The sequence below is a fragment of the Camelus bactrianus genome, chromosome 2 (genome assembly GCF_048773025.1).
Source record: "Camelus bactrianus isolate YW-2024 breed Bactrian camel chromosome 2, ASM4877302v1, whole genome shotgun sequence".
Taxonomy (NCBI): Eukaryota; Metazoa; Chordata; class Mammalia; order Artiodactyla; family Camelidae; genus Camelus; species Camelus bactrianus.
The window spans coordinates 94,600,556-94,623,086 of NC_133540.1; the positions used below are offsets into that span (position 1 = coordinate 94,600,556).

Consider the following 22,531-nt stretch of genomic DNA (forward strand, 5'->3'; position numbering starts at 1 on the left):
CAAATAAGAAAATACATGTAAATTGTGCGGCTTGGTACCTGGAGGTAAACAGTGGGTATAATTACTCTGCTGTTCTAAGACCAATGCTACTGGGTCACTATTTTCACATTATTATACTTTCTTAATTTGTTAGGCTTTTCTGTTTCTCCCTCCTTCCCCATTCTGACTACAAGGAGAGTCAAGATTTCACCAAATATTCATTGGTTATTATAGAATCTGAGCTGCTTGAATCAAAAGTTTTCTACCCATCTAAGTTTTGTTGGCTACTTAGAAAGTGTTGGTGGCAGACTGAAGTAAGCTTTGGCTGTCTCTGTTTCTTAGTTCTTTATCAAACTGAATGACTTCCATCTTGATTTGTTTATTTACCATGGGTAAATGTTTATTTTTTTTAATTGAGATATAGTCAGTTTACAATATTATGGCAATTTCTGGTGTACAGCATAGTGATTCATATATATATATATCCTTTTCATATTCATTTTTCATTATAAGCTACTATAAGGTATTGAATATAGTTCCCTGTGCTGGACAGTAGGACCTTACTGTTTATCTATTTTATATATAGTAGTCAGGATCTGCAAATCCTGAAGTCTCAATTTCCTCTCCACTCTCACTTCCCTGCTGGTAACCACAAGTTTGTTTTCTATGTCTGTGAATCTGTTTCTGTTTTGTAAATAAGTTTGTTTGTCTCATTTTTTTTAGGTTCTGCATATAAGTGATATCATATGGTATTTTTCTTTCTCTTTCTGGCTTACTTTACTTAGCATGACATTTTAATTGAAAATTATTGCAATCCTGGCGACACCAAGATTTATTCTGCTAGCAGGGTTGCATTAAGCACAAGGATAAGTAAAAACACATTCTCTACATGGCTTAGCATGTAACCTATAGGATGGAAGGGACAGGAAACTCTGAAAAATAACTGATAGTAGAGAATTTAGGTAACAACTGAGAAGTTGTTTAACCTCTGCCCTTTTCATCAACAAATCAAAGACAGTTTTTTTCCAGGTTTTTATAGAAATCAATGCCACAACCTGAGAACTATTGATGTGTTTCATTTCACATTGGCATTATTCATTTATTTCCTATAATTGAGGAGGTGAAATATTTTGTTTTAATGCACTCATTAATTCCACAAATCATTATGGAACACGTAATCCTTACCCTCTTTGGTATGAAGTTCCAGGGAGCAGGAGATTTTGCTTATGTGTCTTAGTCCATTTGGGCTGCTATAACAAAATGCCACAGACTGTGGCTTCTAAACAACAGAAATTAATTTCTCACAGTTCCAGAGGCTGGAAGTCTGAGATCAGACCAGTGTGGCTGGGTTCTGGTGAGAGCCCTCTTCTGGGGTGCAGACTGTCAACTTATTGTTATATTCTCAAGGGGCAGAAAGGGAAGGAGTGAGAGAGGGCTCTAGGGTCCCCTTTATAAGGGTAATAATCCTACTCGTGAGGGCTCTGCACTCATAACCTCATTACCTTTCAAAAGTCGCCACCTCCTAATACCATCACCAGAGACATTAGATATTCCACACAGGAATTTGGAAGGGACACAGGCATTCAGACCATGCACTGTGGTAGGACAGAGTATGAGCTGTGGAGTCCTTCACGTCTGGCACAAATCCCAGTTTGGTCCTTGTGACTGTAGCTCCTTAGGAAATTTACCTAAACCTCTCTGAAGTTTATAGGATAAACAAATAGTATGAACTGTTATCCAATATTATTTATAATAGTAAATGATAAGCAAAATGACTATTTCATCATAATAATTGTGAAAGTACAATCCTTTCTTGATTGGTGGGGGACTAGTCCATTACGGATAGGCATCTAAGTAAATTAGTACAAAGCAATATGTTAAGAATTCAAAGAAGGAACATATCAAGTTTGTGTCTGAGGTGGGGGTAGTGAAGGACTGTTAGTAAAGGCTTAACACAGGAGATGATACGAGTTAAATTCTGCAGCATAAGTTTTCCTAAACTCGTTCAGGACAGTAGGACCTACCTTCTGGGATGCCTGAAGATACGGTACATCATAGTACATTTAGGAAACAACACACAGTTCAGGGGGGAATCAGATTTATTTATTTATTTTTGTAATGGAGTTACTGGGGATTGAACCCAGGACCTTGTGCATGCTAAGCATGCGTCCTACCACTGAGCTATACCCTCCCCACACACAGTTCAGTATAGTTAGAGAGCATGTTGTCTGTGAGGAAGCACAGTAATGAGGGTGGATGTGGCACGGTGCCTGGCACACAATGGGTGCTCCCTAAACATCTGTTGATTGCATGATGGATAAAGAGGCGGAGATCAGATTGTGGAGACTTTGTAGTTCATAGAATGGAGTTGGCCAGTGGGCACCATTGGAAAAAATGAAATAAGGGAGTGGCATGATCTGATTTAAATATTATTACTGAAAAATTGTGTTCTACACTGGAAATTGACACAACATTGTAAATTGACTATAACTCAATAAAATAAAAATTTTTTAATTAATTAATTAAGAAAAAAATTTAAAAATTTAAAAACAGACATTAAAAAGACTGGTAGGAACTATAACATAATGCTAAGAGTATTTACGGAAGTGCAGCTATAGGGTTTTCCTTCCTATTGTTTTAAATTATTTCTCATACTGTCGTATATATTTAACAATATCAATAAATAAATTCTTAAAATAAAATAAAATAAAATAAAATAAATATTATGAAGATCACTATGGGAAAACTTGCCTCAACTGGGAACTCTGCTCTGTAACAGTCTGTTAAAAAATATTGAGGATCTAGTCTAATGTAGTGGCAATGAGTCCGGAAGGAAAATAGGGACCAATGTGGTGATTAAATGACGGTTGTGAAGGAAGGAGCAATCTAGGTTGACTCTTAGACGGCACTTAATGTTTTTGTGGGGATAACTGGTGCTGGTAACCAAAATCAGAATTATAGGAAGTACAATAGGTTTTGAAGACAAATTATTTACACAGTTCTAGAAATTTTGAGTCTGAGTATGAGTCTGAGTATTCATGTTGAGGGGTCTAAGGGGCACTCAAAACTCCAATGCAAGAGATCATAAGAGAGGCCCAGATTGAGATACAAATCCGGGAATAATTGTTATACTGTGAAATTAATTGGAGTCCAACAAAGAAATTGTGTCAAGCAGAGGTAAAAATAGGACTGAGGACAGAATCCAGAGGACCAGCAAACTTATGTGAAGGGTGTAGTAGTTTCCATAGTCAAGAAGGAGACTGAGAAGGGTATTCTGGAAGGCAAGAATTATGTAACATGAGAGAAGTGTCAGGAAGAATGAGACCGATAGTGTTAAAGGGAGTGAGCCATAAAGTAATATAAAAAGTAAAGTTTACTGTCAGTGACTTGACAACAAGGTAGTTATTGGTAATTATAGGAAAAAGCTCTTTTAATGGAATGAAAATGTCAGGGGTCACATTGTAACAGATTGGCAAGGAGACAGAAAGTGATGAAACGGAGCCAGAGTTGTCCTTGGTTGGAAATCAAGGTGCAAAGTGAATAATTAAAGTCACAGAGAGTCCAAATGTTTGGCTTTGTAGTTGTTTATTTTTGGAGATGGGTAGGATTTGAATATATTTATCTGGTCACACTCAATAACATCATAGGCTGCTTCTAGCTATTAAGAGTATAAATCACACGTAAAGGAGGAACCTCCCAAATCCTAAAGATAGTTAGATTTTCTTTTTTTTCCCCTCTCTTTCTCCCTCTCTCTCCTTGCAGCTGAAACAACCTCCCACAGATATAATAAAATCCACCTGTGTGATTTACTTGCTCAGTCCAGTGAAAAGTCGTGTCCTGGCTGACACTTTATGACACCATCAGTGTACCTCCGGGGGAAGTAGGCATAACGTACCATTGTCACCCAGAAATTCCAAAGATGGTTTTGTCAGGGAGTGTGAAACCTTCCTGGGAATTTAGATGAACATAACTGGAACTGTTTGCATGACTCATACCATAGAGTCTTGTTAATAATTTACTAATCAATGTGCCCTTTTCTCCATGCTGCTAGCTGGGGATAGCTCATGACCTTTATGCTTATTTTGTTAATTTTAAAATTTGAAGTTTCACTGCTCCCTCAAGGAAAATTCTAAATGAAGCAGCTTTAAAAAAAGGATTTCCCCCTAACTTTCCACATACAAAAAAAATATTATCATACAGGAAGTTAACTCACCATCTACCTTTGTAAATCAAAGATTTTCGGGACACCCTATTTCCAATGCTACAAAATGGCAAGTGTACATCTAATCATTATCTAATCCTTTATGAGACCAGGTAAACAGCAGAAAGCTACTATTTTGCAGCATGAATTTCTAGCATACTTACATATTGTCTACATGCTTTAACTCTTTTACATATTATATTGCTAAATAGGCATGGCTCTTTATGTAAAGGAAATTATTTCGTTGGGCAGAAAGCTAAATAAATGTTCAGTTTTTTCCTTCTTTTTTTCCTGACTTTCCCCCAGATGTGCATTTTCCCAACAGAAATCACCCCTCCTCGTGTGATGACAGGAATTGAGGTCAGAAAGCTAGTAAGAGGCAGGTTTCTTCCTCTGTAACTTAAATTTCCAGCTGTTATGCGCACTATGCAGTATTGTGTAATAGACACACAATAACTCTGAAATTTAACAGGCTTGATCAAATCCTGGCTGCCCCATTTACCAGCCGTGTAACATTCAGCAAGTTGCTTAACCATTCTATGCTTCAGTCTCCTTAGTAAAATGGTGATGCCTATCTCATAGAATGCTGTGAATTTTAAATGATAGAAATACAGATAAACTGCTTGTACCCATGCCTGGCACACAGAAATACAGCTTAGCTATTATCATTTTTTTAGAGCACAGAAAAGATATGCTATTTTCTTCACTTTGAGAATTTACTAATACTGTAAATTACTAGAAGATGGGGACACATGATACTTGTGATTAAATAAAACTGAAGAGGACAGGTATTCAGGAATGAGCCAAGGTTTTAAGGCTGACTAAATCTGGAATATGGACTTCCATTCTGCCACTTGGTGCTGTGTAACGAACCTTAGGTGATTTATTTAACCTCTCTGAGCCCAATTTCCTCAGATATAAAATAGCTACCTTACATATTTATTATGAAAGTGAGAAAATATATGTCAAAGACTTAGTACATAATAGGTACCTAATACTTGAAAGGCTGTTAAGACTTATGGCTTTTAGTTTCTTGCTATACTTCTTAAGAAAATTCTTATCATATAGTCAAGACTTCATGTACAAGGAAAAAAGAAAAAAAGAAAAAAACCAGAATGCCCATCTATAGAAAAATTTACTGCTTCCTTTATCACCTCCCTGAGTTGTTGAGAAAAAAGAAATCTTGAGCTAAGAAAAGAATGTTTGACTGTTTTTTGTTACTGCATAAAATCAAATCTTGGAAGTTTGGTTCTCATTTATAGTGCACATAGAGGTTGAACTGGAGCATCTTGGTAGGTTTTCTGCTGGATTTAGGGAAAAACCTTCTGTAATATATCAATCCAAAACAATAAGTGAAAAATCACAGATATATAAGATTTATTCTCAAATGTTAAAATTATTTTTTAATGATAATCTATAAATGCCTGTGAAAGGCTATCTCCTAATTTTGTCAGGATAGAATCCAAACATCCCAAGCAAATAAGCATCAAAGAACTCCACAGAAAAAGAGTCAGTATTCCTTATTCAGAATCAATTTTCAAGCTTTGTTATTAAAACATGAGAAGAGCTTCAAAATCATTATCACCACTTTATACAGAATTCAGCATTGCGGCAGGTAACGGGAAACCCAGCATAGAGTGGCTTAAATAGACAGGAGCTTGTTTTTCTCACATTAAAAAAAAAAATCTGGAAGAAGGTGCTGCTGGTATTGGGTCAGTGGTTTGATGATCTCAGCCCCATTGTCTCTGCGAATCTTTCCGTCTTTTCCTTGTGGTTGTTGCCTAGTGGTCAAAAGATGTCTCTTAGTCCAACAGGTAGCATGTCCAAGTTCAAGATGAGAAAAAGGAGTGATTGGCAATTCCAGCTATGTCTTTCTCTTTCATCAAGAAAAACAAGTCTTCCTAGAGACTCCAGAAGACTCTTGGGAAGTGAGAGAAGTCTTTAATTCCCTAGCCTCTAAAATGAAAATGACAATAGAAAATAGGGGCGTGAATGTCTGCTGAGTTAGGGGACAACATTTAACACACCATTATCAACAAACTGCTTATTCCAAAGTCTACAGACTAAGCTAATTTCTAATTTTGTTTTATATGCACTTGAATATTAGTATTAGATCACTCAACTTTTTTCCCTAAAAGGAACATATGTATTCCATTAGTGCTAGGTTTGGTACCGGGTGTAGAATAGTTTGGTTGCCTGCTGTGCTATTGTTTCTAGCTAGGCTAAGAATATTCTCTCTGGTAGCCAGTGTTCATTGCTTGGAATGTGATAGTTTTGCACTACTGATCCATACATAAATTATTTTACAGATAGAAAGGAAAAGCATATTTCTTATTGTTAAATTCTGAACCTAATGATTTTGAAATAATTCCTCAAACACTGGAGTCTTACATAGTTTCAACATGCAACACTAATTTTTTCCCCTTTTATGAAACTCATTAGACCATTAAAACCTTTTAGTAATATTCATCCCATCTGGGAACATTAGAATCATATTTGCTTTGGCTCTTTCTCCCCTCTTTTCTAATCAGTTGATTATTTTTCCAAGCTATCAGCTGATGTTAATATATTTCAGAGACATTGCTTTTTAATCAAGGGGGTCCCAAGGTGACTGGTAGGAATGTTCAGCTCCCAGATGCATGCACCGAGAAATGCATCAATTGTAGGTATTTAAAAATTATTAATAGAACTGATCAAAATTGGTTTCTTTAACATTTGTTATTGATTTATGATAATTTTACAATGTAGTGTCGATCAAAATTGTTTTGATTTTTATTACCACCACATGCTGGTAATTCTAGACAATGTGTAGTCAAATATACCTACCTGCCAGGGCAAACAACCGTGGCCCGACCTCACTTTTGATATGCACTGCTTCGTAATTCGAATCTTTCCCTTTCAAATAAATTAATAGTTTAAGATTTGAAGGAGCAAACAGTATCTGAAACATTTTATATGGATGAAAATTCTGCATTTCTTTTCATGGTTTTTTCACCTTGATTATAATCATGGCATCATCACTTGATTGAAAACAGAAGATGAAAAGAAAAATAAACAATATTTAAGCTAAATGAAAATTGGACGTAAAGTTACATTTGTAGCAAAAGTGGAATTTAACTGTTATCTACAGAGTATTTTTGCTTTTAAGTTTTTGAATACAGTTTCTTTCCCAAAAGGGAAAAAAAATCAGAGAAAATCCTAAAGTGAAATTATATTTATTGCAACATTTCTTCTTTCAAAGTGGACGTCTCAAACTCCTTATTTCCATTTCAGTTTTGGGCTAAATATGGAATATGAGGGGAAGGGCATCATTTGAAGAAATTGTAGATAATGAATTTAGTTATTTAATAACATGAAGTACCAACTGTAAAATACTTGCTAGCATTCCAACCTTTGCTTTTTTTTCAAGTTTTAAAAGAAAGCAACAAAGTGGAAAGAAATGAATTTCTCAAATTCATCGTGATCTTTTATTTCTCCAGGCATTTTTGGACAGAAACTGGAAGATACTGTCCGTTATGAGAAAAGATATGGGAACCGCCTGGCTCCCATGTTGGTGGAGCAGTGTGTGGACTTTATCCGACAAAGGGGGCTGAAGGAAGAGGGCCTCTTCCGACTGCCAGGCCAGGCTAACCTTGTCAAGGAGTTGCAGGATGCCTTCGACTGTGGAGAGAAGCCGTCATTTGACAGGTAGGATTCAAGGTTGTACTAACCATCCTTCAGTGAGACACTCAAACTCAGCTGAAAGGTTGTAGTGAGCTGAGATGGCATAACCTTAATTGATGCCATAACAGTTTAGAAGATGCATCATATGGCCTCACAAAGATGGATTGGTTTTATTAAGCTACAGAATCAAGAACTTGATACTTTAGATATCTTTTTCTGCCATACCCCGCCAAATTATTATTTAATCTTTTCCTTTGGTCCTAAATTAAACCTGTGTTAAACTTTTGCATTGGAAAAGTGAATTTTTAAAACAAGAGTCTTCTTTTGTTTGATGTTTTTTGAATCCTTTCAGCTAAGGGATATTAAAAGTATTGATAACAGAGATTGTTATATTGGCAATGTAATTAAAAGCATTATATTTTAAAATATATATCTCCACCTGAATTTAGAATAGATTTGGGAGGAAACAAAGAGAGGAATATAGCATGGTAAAATTCAGGAAATCATGGAAGTTCCAGAGAAAGAATGCTCAAAGCATCCATAACTCCACTAATTCAGTGGAACGCTGATAATATTTGGTGAGTTACCTCCTTCTCTTCAGTTTTTTTAATTCAGTAGAAAAAAAGCCTTTTATCCTGATAGTATTAATTCAACATTTGTAGCAGAGTTTTTTCATATCAATAGTTGAAAAATATGCTTTTATTTCAACATATTCTAATTTGACATCTGATCATTGGCAACCTCCATAAGCATAATTTTTAATAACTATATTTTACTCTACAGGTATATTGTTCAGAACTGCTTCAGTAATGCTGGACATTTATGTTGTGGCGTTTTCACTATTATAAATAATGTTGTAGTGGGTATACATTCATATAAATATTTTCTAGTTTTGGATTACTTTCTTAGGAGAGATTCTCAGTATTAGACTTTGTGGATAAGAATATTTTTGATACTTGAAAATTAAAAATTGCCTACTAAGTAGTATTTCTTTTTGAAAGCATAGAGTTATGACATGGATAGATACAGATCTACAGAACAGATAGACTAGAAGACTCTTGAGTACATGATATGAGATAAAAGAAGCATCATTGAGATTATGGGCTTGTGTTTATAATCCAAAAAATTGATGTTAACTCATTCGATGCCCTTTTCTGGTCACATTAACAAAATCCTGAACAATGATACTACTCAATGCTAGCAAGGTGTGTTGAGGTAGGCACCCTGATGGTTAGAGAACATCATCATAGTTCTCTCTAAAGAAATTTCCCTTTAAGCAGGAAAGTCTAGCCCTAAAAAAATCAGATATATGGAAAAAACTGAAGTGCAAAGTTACTTATAAGAATTTTTGTAATAGTTAAAATGAACACCAATCTATTATCTCTAGCAGTAGATTGTGGTTAATATGATAAAACCTTATATAGTTATTAAAATTTTGGAAAAACTAATTATATAATGATAAATTGAAAAATAAGACAAGATAAATTAATTGATAAAAATACCACCTTTTTACAAAAAGTATTACAGACAGTTTATAAAGATTCATAAATTACCTCTGAGAGAGAAAAATTAAATGTGGAGGTAAAGAAATGAATTCAAAACTAGGGTCAAAGAACAAATTTAAAAATGTAGATACAGTTTTGGTTGGAGAGCCCCATTTCTTATTCTATATTTTGAAAAGTAAAAAGAAAAAAGATTAGTAGTTCTATAATTCAGACCTGTCTGCAAGACATAAACAATGGTTTACCTAGGAGAAATGCAGTTTTTTGTTCCAAAATTCGAAAATCGTTTGTCTGTGAGCGCTGTATAATAAACTACCACATTATGGGGTAAGCAACATCCTCTATGAGGAACTTCATGTGACATTGATAAATTACTGATAAATTTCAATGATCCTTTTTCTTTATATTTATATATGGCTTAAATATGTCAGGTGATGTTGATAGCAAAGTTTATATATTAAAAATTCTTTTGATTAGAGGTATTTAAAATTTGGTTCTTTTAGCAGATCCCTGCTACTATGTGAGAATGGGAGGATGCTTAATATATTTTAGGGTACCTATAAGAAGAGATGTGCCCTATAAGCAATTGTTTCTTGATAACTATAAGCTGACAATGAAGTATTATGCAACTTCATATAAAATATGATCCTAAACATGAAAAATGTATTTGTTTTGTATAAAATGCATCAATACATAGAGACTGAAGAAAATATAGCCAAAGATAAATATTAATTTTGTGAAATAATGGGTGATATTCTCCTCTTTTTAATACTATAAATTCAGTAAGCATCCATTACTTTTATAATCAGAAATTTAATCAGAAAGATATTTTTATTAATTTCATGTTGTGTAAACATTTCCTCATCTTTTAGTTTTTGAAGTGTAGTTAACAAAACTACCTGTTTACTAGAAAATCTATAGACAAGAGTAGCAAAGGGTATTTCAGCGTCAGACACAACATGGCGACATGATAACGTTGCTAACCAACGTGGAGAAAAAGAGTCACTCACGGTTTCCGGTTTCTACAATGGTGTATTGAACCACCCGTGAACTTTACAGCATAAGCAGTAACAGCCAATCATTTGCTCGGAAATCAGCAACTTAGGCAGGACTTGGCCAGAGTGTGCTCATTTCTCCTACGCATGAATCCAAGATGACTTCATTCACACATCTGGAGCCCTGTCTGAGGTGACTAAAATGGCTGGAGGCTGCGTGGTCCTTTCTCTCTCTCTTTGTAGTCTCACATCCAATAGAGCTTCCCTTCATGCCACCTTTATCTCTAGAGATTAGTCAGACCCGTTAACATGATGGTTGAGGATTCCGAGTGAAGCTAGAAGCTTGTAAACATTGCATTGGTCAAAGCAAGTCACAAAACAGGGCCAGCCTGGATTCAAGGGGAAGGAAAATAAACTCCAAAACTTAATGGAAAGAAGTGGCAGGCATACACAGAGGAGGAAAGATCTGTAGGAGACTGTTTAAGGAGAAAATCACTACCTCTTTAAAGTCTAAAAATCAAGTGGGGTAAATCCTCTAACTTTGTTTTCAAGATTTTTTAAAAAATATTCTAGGTTATTTATATCTCTATAAAAATAGTATAAGCTTGTCAATTTCTACAAACAAGCCTATTAGGATTTTGAAAGAAATTTCACTGAACCTAGAAATCAATTAGGAGAAAATTAATATCTTAAAAATATGAAATCTTCTAATTCATGAACACAGCCCATCCCTACATTTCATTAGACCTTTTTGTATTTCAACAATGTTTCATAATTTTCAATGTAAAGTCTTACTCCATTTTGTTAAATTTATCCTTAAGTATTTAATGTTTATAAATGTTCCTACAAATAATAATTGTTTTATATTTAATTTTCTAATTACTCACTGCTAAATTATACAAATATGATGTTTTTATAGAGAGCTCTTATGTCCTGCAAACTTGGCAAATTCATTTATGAGTTCTAGAGAGTTTCTTTTTTTTAAGATCCCTTAGGATTTCCTGTATACAAGATCATTGACTGTATATAATAAGAGTTTTATTTCTTCCTTTTCAATATGTAAGCCTTGTATTCTCTTTCCTTGACTTTTTGTACTTGCTAAGACCTCTTCTGCAATAGTAGTGAGTGGCATACTTACATGTGGAGAGGAGTTTTTAGTCTTTTACTATGAGGCATGATGGTAGTTGTAGGTTTTGTGTAGATGCCCTTTATCAGGTTTGTAAATGATCTTTTATTTCTAGTTTGCTGACACTTTTAATAATGAATGAGAATTGAATTTTATCAAATCCACTATGTTTGCATGTATTGCGGAAATTATCTGATTCTTCCTCTGTGTTATGTTAATGTAGTAAATTGCACTGACTGATTTTCAAGTGTTAAAGCAATTTTGCATTCCTAGGATAAGCCATATTTGGTTGTAATGTATTACCCTTTTAATATATTGCTGTATCTGACTTGGAAGTGATTTGTTGATAGTTTTAGACCTATATCCACCAGGGCTATTGACCTATCAATTTCTTTTCTTGTAATGTCTTTGACTAGTTTTGTTATCAAAGAAATTCTGGCCTCAGAATTAGTCGGAAGGTGTTTCTCTACCTCTGTTTTCTGAAAGAGTATGTGTAGTTTGTATTATTTCCTCCATAAGTCTTGGGCAAAATTTACCAGCAACACCATCAAGTCCAGACGTTATCTTTGTGGGAAAGACTTCAGGTATACCTTTTCTAATTCTTCTTGTGCCAGATTTGGTAATTTCTATCTTTAATAAAATTTGTTCAGTCCATATAACTTTCCAAATTCATTGTGAAGTTGTTCACCATGTTCCTTTTTCCTTTCTTTTTTTCCTGAAATGTCTGTAGACCTTTAATGATTTCCCCTCTTTTACTTATGATATGAGCAATTTGTGACATCTTTTTTCCTTAATCTAGCTAGTGTGTTATAAATTTCATTAAACTTTTAAAAGAACCAGTTTTAATGTCATTGATTTTCTCCTTTTTTTTTTTTTTTTCTCTTCTGTTCTCTTATTCCTGGTGGTTGTTCATTCTCTGATAGTTGTTCTTAGTTTAGCCCTACTGGTGTTGTACCCTCTGCATGCTTGTTTTGGTATTTAGATAGACTCAAGAAGACCTACATGTAGATTTCAAAAAGTCTTTCTTTTTTTTGCCAAACTCTCTCCTTTTCAGCAGTCTGCATCAGAAATGCTAGCCACTAGCCTCTTCAACTTCCCTGAACTACAGTCTGTCTTCTTAGCTCAGAGTAGTTGGTATTTGCTCAAAGCTTCTATTCCTTTTGAACTGATTGTCTCTTTTATTCCAAGTTGCCATAATTCCTTTAAAAAACTTGTAGGTATCGAATTATACTCCACTTGCTGAGACGAAGTCACACCCATGTATCTCTTTACGTCAGGCCTTTCCATGTGCTGTCCATGAGTTGGTATGTTGTTAAGCAATCTTAAGATGCTTCTAAATCCTTCTGAAATGGTGAGAGAATCTGTGAGGTGCTACCTGAAGTCTTTCAGAGGTTTTAACAAGGGGTTTCACAGTCACATCCAACATAAAGGTACATGAAGGTCTCTACCTTTGGGTCATGTTTCATGGACAGCACCTGGATTTTATCCTGGCTCTATGGCCATTTCTTGCTTTAAGAATCCTTTACCACCTGGAGCTACTGTCCTGAGGCCACTGGAGGTTCTCTCAACTCTTCAAAGTTGAACAGTTCCTTCTTTAGCCTCACCAGGATCATTTGTTGTGTTCCAAGTTACTGCAGCTAATAGTGTAGCTAATTTTTTCACCACTGCTTGATAAGCATTTACTTCTCTCTAGCCTCTAAGAGCAACTTTCTCATCGCTCTTCCAGCTCTTACTAATAGTTTCCTCACTGACTGTCCAGAATCTGCCTGGTTCCAAAGCCAATACCATGTATGTCAGATTTTACTGTAGCGGCATCAAATTTCTGGTGTCAATTATCTGTTGCTGCACAGCAAACCACTCCAAACTTTTTTTCATTTTTCCGATTCTGCAATTGGATGTTGCTCGACAGGGACACCTTGCCCCTGTTCTGCGTGGTGTTGGTCGCCGCAGTCTAGTGCAGCCGCAGTGTCCTACAGCCTCCTTCCGAGTCTGGTGCCTAAGCTGGGCCAGCTGAACCGGCCGAGGGCTGGTTGGCCTCTCTCTTTCTCTTTGCAGTCTTATATGCCTTCAGGACTTGTCTCTTCAGCCAATTGCTAGAACTCTTTACACAGTGTTTCAAGACTCACAGACAATAAGCGTGGAAACTGCGAGGCTTATTAAGGGCTGGGCTTAAGGGCGAGGCTCAGAACTGGCACAATATCACGTCCACTGAATGCTGTTGGTCAAAAGTAAGTCATAAGGCCAGCTTAAATTAAAAGGGACTAAAAATTGACTCCTTGATGAAAGAGTGGCATGTAAGTATAGGATGGGACAAATTATCGACAGTCACCTTTGGAGATGATCTGTCTCATTCATTCATCTTTAGGAGTGTTTACTGTGTCTTAGACATTGTTCTAGATGAAAAAAGACAAGGTTCACTTCTTCCGGCGTTTGCATTAGTAGTGGTGGGCAGATAAACAACAGTCAGTACAAGAATAATTTCATAGAGTGATTAGGATGATGTGCTAATGTATTAGTGGGTGAAGGAGTGGCGACACACATCTTCCTGAGGCTATAGTGTGTGTGTGTGAATAACAGGAAGTTTGCCAAACCTAAGACATGGGAGAGGCTCCGTGCAGGTAGCACAGCAGGTACAAAGGCCTTGGGACAGGATCAGCTCAGCTTGTTTGAAGAACGTAAAGAAGGCCGTTGTGGCTGGAATACAATGAACCATGAGTACAGTCCCGGGAGATGTGGTGAAGGAGGTTGATCCTGTAGAGCCCTGTAGGTTATAGTAAGAAATTTTGTTTTTATTCTGAGTGAAATGGAAATCCATTGAAGGATATTTCACAAGCAAATGGAATAATTTTATTTACAGATTAAATAGAAAAGGTCACTCTGTGAGGGAAAACTAACATTTTCTATTACTTCAGCCACAGAACACTCCTGACACCAAATGTGTGCGTTTCCCACAAAAGCAATCTCTAATTTTTGATGGACACCCATTGAGTGCCCTATGATTTAATCAGTTCTGGCACTAACTGCCCAGAGTTAGTGCAGACCCCACAGGTTTTGGGCTCACTTCTACAAGACTGTCCCCTCTCTCACTTCAAGCACCAATCACAAGTCCCAGGTTGTCACCTGTATTTCTAACCAACCAGCTATAAATCAGAGGTTCCTTGAGTTCAGTCTTTTGCTAAAACAGCTCATAGAACTCAGGAAAACAGTTCAGTTACTAGATTACTGGATTCCTACAAAAGGATACAATTCAGGAACAGCCAGATGAAAGAGATGCATAGGGCAGGTATGGGGAAGGGCACAGAGCTTCCATCCCTCATCTTATGTGCTACCCTCCTAACCTAGAAGCTTTTTGCATCCCTTCAGTGAGGAAATTTTTATGAAAGCTTTATTACACAGGCATGTAACATTGGTTAAATCCCTGGTCATTGGTGATTGTGCTGAATTTCCAGCCCCTCTTCCCCTCCCCCACCCAGACTGAAGGTGGGGCTGAAGTCCAGCCATGTAATGCTGTGATTATTTTCTCCTCCATCATCACCCTTCACCCCTCCCACCCCGCATCATCTTTAGGAGCTTTCTCAAAGTCACTTCGTTAACATAAACTCCTGTGTGGTTGCAAGAGGCTTGTTGTGAATAACAAAGACTTTCCTTTCACCTTTCTTGTTCCAAAATTAAAAAGATATTTCTATTACTCTTTTTTTTTTTTACTGTTTTTTATTGAAGTATAGTCAGTTTACAATATTGTGTCAATTTCTGGTGTGCAGCACAATGCTTCAGTCATACATAAATATACATATATCATTTTCATATTCTTTTTCACCATAAGCTACTACAAGACATCGAATATACATATATTCATTTTCATAGTCCTTTTCACCATAAGCTACTACAAGGTATCGAATATAGTTCCCTGTGCTATACAGTATAAACTTGTGTATCAGATTTGTGGAGAATTTTGTCTCTTGAAGAGGCAATGTTCTGTCAAAGTTCAGCAGGTGCTCTGAGCAGCTGGGTGGGTCCATGGATGTCAGTCTTGGTGTACTCGTGGGAGAAGGTGAGCTATGAGCATCCTTCTGCTCCACCATCTTGGCCTCCTCTATTATTCTTATCATTTAAGAAATTACAAGGTTTTTAGGAGTTCTGACCTGGAGCTAGAGATGAAAACTAAAATATATCACAGTATCAAACTCTGGTGATCTGAATATGCTTGTTTTGATAAATAGTCAAGCTTGAGTCTCTCAGTCTTAGAGAAGCACATACGCAAATTACAGGATTCTGCTGATTTAAAGAAAAAAGAATTCCCAGATCCATGGACAGTGAAATAAGAAGGCAAGAGTAACATATTTGGGGCCAAATGTAATTGTAAACTACACTGCTAGGGAATAAATGATCCATAATTTCCCAAGGAGAGTGAGGTGATTTTCAGAAATGCATCCAAGTAGGGTGTTCTGCCCCACCTGCTTTTTGAGTCAGTTGGCTAAGTTTAAAATTTTGCATGACCAGGTCCTCACTCAGGTTTCAACTTGGGGATATGAAGATAAACTGCCTGGGAACATTTGCTAGTTCAAGTTAATCTCACCCATGTTCACCATCAAAATGATTTTTAAAAGAATCTATTAAAAAGTACAGATTGCATAGTGTTTGGACTAGCTATTAGGATATAAAGCAAAGTACAGAAATTTTTCTTTGTGAAATATGTTAAAGAGTAAGAATGAATAAATATTTTCCCTTGTTTATTCTAATAAAGCTTATGTGTTATTTATGAGATTTAGCTTTCATCTTTGTATTTATTAAAGTCTGGAAAGAAATTCTTACAGGAATTCTGCAAAGATAATCTCTAATTTTAATTAATTTAATTTAAGACCCCATATTATTGTAGCTCTAATGCTAAGCCCTAAAATTTGAATTTTAAAGTAAACTTTTTAATAACATTTTAGAATTATTAAAGTATAAAGTGTTATTAAAATTTAATGTAAATATCATTAAAACCATATTTTAAGGTATAACATTTTGTATATAATTTAGAACATAGACAACTAGAAGAAGGAAAGATAAACATTTCAAAATTAAACATCCAGAAAGTTCTTGCTATATATATAAGTAAGTAGATATGTAGAGACTTAAATATATTGATATATCCAAATACATTTATGTATACATACAAATATTGGAATTGCATAGTTTTTTACATCTTGCCTTTTCTTGTTAACATTATATCGGTCATAAACAACTTCCCATGTCACTGAGTTGTTTTCGCAATCCTGATTTCAAGGAGAATATAATAATTCATTATATTGTTATATAGGATTTATTTAACTCTGCTTCTGTTCTTTTCAGTGTTTGCCTACATCAGTCCTATGCTGATGAGTGTCTGCATTCATAAATCAGCCTGTGCTTTTGAAGCTATGAATCTGCTTGGAAGTTCATGTTTCATATTTGATTGAGAAGAAATATTTTATCTTAGGGGAGAGAAAAAAAGACAGTTTGAGAAAAAGAAATTTGGAGCACACGCTACTTGAATTTAGAGAGATTGCAGGTGCACGTGCTGGCTTTTATGAAACCATGCACTTCCTGCTCTTCCTTAATAATAGCAAATGCTGTTTTCCTAGTGCTGAGGTTCAAGTTTGATTTTCACGTATGCGTGACTTACTGTTCCTACAGTTAGAGGACGCATTCCCACAGACTCCTTGACCAAAGTGAATTTTGTGAGAAAGGTCATTATCACTGACCTGAAAAAATTTGTACTTAATAAGTTTATGTCAGCTGTAACAAACAACAGATGTCGGAGTTCCTAACCATTCATTTCTTCATTATTTCTGTTTTGAAGTGAAAACAAATGAAAATATAACATTTTATATTAAATTTCCCACTTTGACGGGACAAAAGTTAAATACAAAATGTGTAAAGTGAGATTGGAAGCCAAGTATTATTTCGTTTCCAAAGCTCTCCAGATGGCATCAGCTGTTCGGATACAGTTTGGAAGAGCCGGGAAGGTAGGGTGAAAAATGGCCACATGGGTGTCACCACCCACGCGTTAATTGCTCAGCAACAAAAGAACTATGCACTTACAACCCAGCGTTCAAGAGCAAGGGCTGTGGCTGGAGAAGCCAGTGGTTTTGCACTCTGTGTCCAAGAATCCCATAAAACAGCTGCTGTCCGAGGTACCCCAGCTGCCCTCCCTTCCTCTGAGCTCGTTCTGCCCTTGTCCCTCCTCCTCTTCTCTCATTGTGCTTATTTTTTACTTGTTTTGGTGACTGACTTAGAATCACTAACAAACTGCAAGTCTACAGGGATAAAATGAAAAAACAACTCTAAAATTTTGGAGACAGAAAAGCCAGATGCATATTTTAATTTTACCCTCTGGGGAGCAATACAGCTTTGAGCATGACTGCTCTGAGTTATAGAAGGTGAACCTGAAAGGCGGAGCACTGCAGAGACAGTAGAGAGTCTCAAACATTAGTTTGTATAAGAATGGCCCAGAGAGAGATCTCAAGATTCAGATGCCTGGACCCCACTGACTCTCATTCTGATTTAAAGGGTTGGAGGATACCTAGGAATCAGCATTTCAAGCAAATCCCCATGTAATTCTTATATGCATGGTGCTCTGACCATAGCCTTGGAAATAGTAACCAGACTATGGGCTGCAGGAGTGTGGATTAAAGGGAAACTGCTCATTTGAAGTGATGTGCCTCGGTTTTCTCATATATGAAATGGGGAAATAAATCAATCTCCTGGCATTATTGGAAGCAGCACATTAGTTCTGACTGGGCCAAGCATGTCTTTCACTACTCTGAAAGATAAATCACTTTCTAGGGTATACAGTTTATGTGTGAAATATACAATTTCCCATCTGCTAAAATGAGTCTGAAACTTTAGAATGGCTTGAAAAGTACATCCCTGCACCTTTATCTTTTGATCCATGGAAAAACTCAAACACTGGGGAGTTTGATAGCACACTATGGGTATAGAGCTTTTGTATCATAGTGTAAATAAAAGATCGGGTTGATGGAGGAAAGTGAAGAAAGGAAGTGATAGCTTGAAGGCATGTGACTAGGTAAAGGGTTGGAAGAGCAAAGGACAGACTCCCAGGTGTTTGTCTAACGCGCGCTCTGAATGTGTAAGTAGCAAACTGGCTACCTGTTTCCAGCAACGTAAATGATCCTCTGAAGTGCAGATAGGGCCTAGCCCTCAAAAGTCCTGAGCAACTAGATATTTAGCCATGGTAACTCTTAATGTTCCTATTTTTGATGCAATTCTTAGATGTTATGATGGCTTGACAAGGTTGATAACCATCATCTTACAGTACTTCTCAAACTTCCGTCATTTACATAGGACCACCATGATTTTAGCCATCGTTGTAAAACACCTGTACTTGGCTTACTGATATTTTTCTTTAAACTTTTTCACTGTTTTTTAAAACAATTTTGTTGTGAAAGGAACTTGATATTATTTTTAGTTGAAAACCAGCACCACTTGCCATAAATACAAGGTTGATATGCATAAATGCAATGACAGCAAAGCATGTTATTAAATGGCATCTGAACACAGCTGCTTTGGGAAGACTCTGACCCTTGGAATCTCTGTTTATCTGATGAAAATGGGGATTGGCAGGTGCTAGTACCACTTGAGCACTTCTCTCATCCCCAGCTGGGGCTTCCTACTTGATATAATTGGGAGGATTGGAAGGCAATGGAAAATGGACTAGTGCTCCTACTGTGTAATAGGATGTAATGTTCTTCCCGTGTGGCACTGGACTTGGGATAGCCCACAGTCTGGGAAATAGTCAGATCACTCTTCAATAGGACTGACAGGCCTACTTCCCTGAATGCTTGGCTTCTTATCTAATTTGAACAATGGGTGTAACTTGCAAGGGTTCCATGAAACCCTCTTGTAAACATATCAAGGTCTGAAAAATTAATAAGCTTTAAAGGCAAATATTTCATATGTGCAAAGCACTCATCCGAATGGATGCATACTAAATATTTCATGTAGGACAGGTTGTTAGCTAGACATCTGTCATGTTCCATTGTGCTCACTCTCTTGGTGATGTATCTAAAGAGCTTGTACATCTGAAGCTGGGGACATGAATTTCACTTCCCTTTCAATTTAGCTTTGAATAAATTTGAGCTTACTTCCCTGAAACCTGATTGAGTGATGAATAAAAATAGCCAATTAACCAAGAAGCTTCCCAGTATGTGGCATATCTATCCATTGACATTTGTGTACTTATTTGCAAGGAAGCAGTGTAGGATGAGTTTAGGCTTTGAGGAGAGACAGGTACCATTTACTACCTATGTTAAAAGTCTGAGACTTGTTACTTAACTTCTCCAAACTCCTAGTTTCCTCATATGTAAAATGGAAATTATGCTTAACCTCCCCAGAGTTGTAGTTATGCACTTAAAAATAAAGCAAAATGGAACAAAAACACCAGGAGTAAATGGTACAATGTGAATAAGACACTTAGCACACTTATTGTCATTGCTAGTATCATGATGTCAATGAGGATGAGTTTAACATTTTATATAAGAAAAAGTGATATGCTTGAATCTATGTAGTACAGAAGCTAGTGCTTAATTGTAAAATCTTCAGTGTTTTAATTCAGGATGTCTTCATTTCTTTTTTGAAATCTCCATAGCAATTCCTACTGAAGGAAATAAGATGTCTGTAAGGTTTTACGTTCTAAAAGTGTGTTTTTGTGTGTCTTATAAGTAAATATTCTTGCATGAGCTTGGTGAAAGGACATCCCTTTGAGATACATATTTTCTGAAATAAACTTACTGAGTCATGTTGTACATACCATGCAATTCATCCATTTCAAGGGTACAATTCAATGATTTTTAACAAATTTACCAAGTTATGCAACCATTGCCATGTATTAGTTTTAGAACATTTTCATCACTCAAATAGCATCTCCAATGCCATTTACCGTTATTCTCAGCGGTAACCTCCTCAGGCAACCACTAACATACTTTCTGTCTCTATAGATTTCTCCCTTTTCTGAACACTTTGTAAAAATAGAATTATTCAGTATATGGTTTCTTGTATCAGCTTTATTTACTTAGCACAATACTTTTGAGGTTTGTCCACGTGTCAACGTGTATTAGTAGTTTGCTGCTTTGGATTGATGAATAGAACTTTACTTTGTGGATATACTGGAGTTTGTTCACTCATCACTTGGTAGATATTGCAGTTGTTTCTGATTTTTGGCTTTTACGAATAATGCTGCTGTGAACATGCATGTACAAGTTTTTGTGTGGTCATAAGTTTTCATTTCTCTTGGGTGTACACTTAGAAGTGGTATTGCTGGGTCATATCTACGTTTAACATTTGAGGAGTTGCCAAACTGTGTCCCCAATTGGTTGCAACATTTTATATTTCTACCAGCAATCTATGTATTCCAGTTTTTTCTCCTAGCCATTCTAGTGGGTGTGAAATGGTATCTCGTTGTTGTTTTAGTCTGCATTTCCTTAATGACTACTGATGTTTTCTATCTTTTTATGTGCTTGTGAGTCATTCATACATTAGGAGGCATATAGTTTTTAAATGTTTGATTTTTTTCTGGTTATCTTGATAATTTATTATGAGGAAATTGTTGAAAAATTGCTAAAAAAAAAAAAAAGCAGCAATAATATTCTGGGAATATCCAGGAGTGAAGTGAACTTCTGTGATATCACAAGAACAGGCATAGACGTACTCATGAGGCTCTCATTGTGGCCAACACATTTAAAACTCTGACTTCATAAAGGAAAACTCTACATGGATAACTAGAGTATGAGCTCAAAGTAAAGAATTTTCTGACTCTTGAGCACCTTTCCTAACCCTAGCACCTAGAAAAACGTCTGACACGATGCAGGCATTTGATAAATCTTTGTTGAGTAAATGGATACAAGGCATATATTTTGAACACATTTGTTGGATAAAAGAGTGCAAGTATTTCTGGTGTCTCGGTAAGTAGGCAATTCATGCGCTTATTTTCATAGATTAGAATTCAGGAAATTTGAAAACTGTTGTGTTTTAAAACAACTTCTCAAATCCTGTTAAAGTATCATTTTTGTCAACTAGGGCAAAACTATTGGTGATAATGTAGAGTCATAATCTTATGAATGGGAACACAATTTCATAAAAGCCACAGCTCTAACTTAAACCAGTACCTCTGTTTGTTTTGTACTCCAGAAGTGCTCCTGAATACGGATGCATTATACTTTGAAAGTATAACTAGATTTTGATTTATCACAAAACACAAAAATAAAAACAAAACTCCTAACTTCTTCTCAATATAATTTTGTTTGCCTCTCTTCCCACTTACACTGACCTTTCTTAAAAATAGTCCAAGTAAGAAACAGCATGAATATAATATATAAATGTACATACATGTGGTAGCAAAGTATACTTTCCAACAAGGAGCATGCCAGCAGTTTAATTTGAAATCCACAAAAATATATAACTGGATTCTTTTAAAACGTTTATCCTTCCCCCCAATATATACATATTAATAAACTGAAATTGTATCATTTAGCTCATAAGTAAAGAATGCTTTTGTGTTGTAATAAGAGATGGTTGAAGTGTTCAGAGAAGGAACAAGTTTTGCATAGACCTGAACAGTTTGGGTGTTAATTTGTAGATCCACCTGGATATACTAGAAAATATTTGTGAGTTAGATAACACTATGAGATAGAGATTCAACAGCGTAAAACTGGGCCTCTATTCTCATCTCCTTCTTAAGGCACCAAGGTTTTCTTTTCAACCTTATTGACTTTATTGGAAGAAAATCACTTTTCTGGCAAAGAATGTTTGTAACCTTTGTGGTTTATCCTAGAATCAGATAATCAGAATTTTCCGAGCTTGTGATGGTTACAAAAGGAAGTGGGCAACATGCAAAAGGATCAGTGTTAAAGACACATTAATAATAAAAAAAAAAAGATACATTAAGGAAACTTTGGTTGCTATTTAGTCTTGATTATCTAGAAAAATTATTTGTGATGTTTAGCTCTCTTTTATTTTTTATTAAAAAATGGAAATACTAAATTACGTATATGGATTTTAAATGCTGTTGGGGAAATTTTAAATA

The 22,531-nt window shown here is 35.9% G+C and overlaps 1 protein-coding gene across 6 annotated transcripts in view; it reads left to right on the plus strand.

Moving 5' to 3' along the window:
- ARHGAP24 (Rho GTPase activating protein 24) overlaps nt 1–22,531 on the plus strand; it is a 426,033-nt gene that overhangs the window by 372,772 nt on the left and 30,730 nt on the right. For all 6 annotated transcript variants that reach the window (XM_010966180.3, XM_045524922.2, XM_010966179.3 and 3 more), the window contains one exon: nt 7,660–7,867. In XM_010966180.3, coding sequence (XP_010964482.3) covers nt 7,660–7,867 — 208 coding nt within the window. The remainder of the gene's footprint in view (nt 1–7,659; nt 7,868–22,531) is intronic.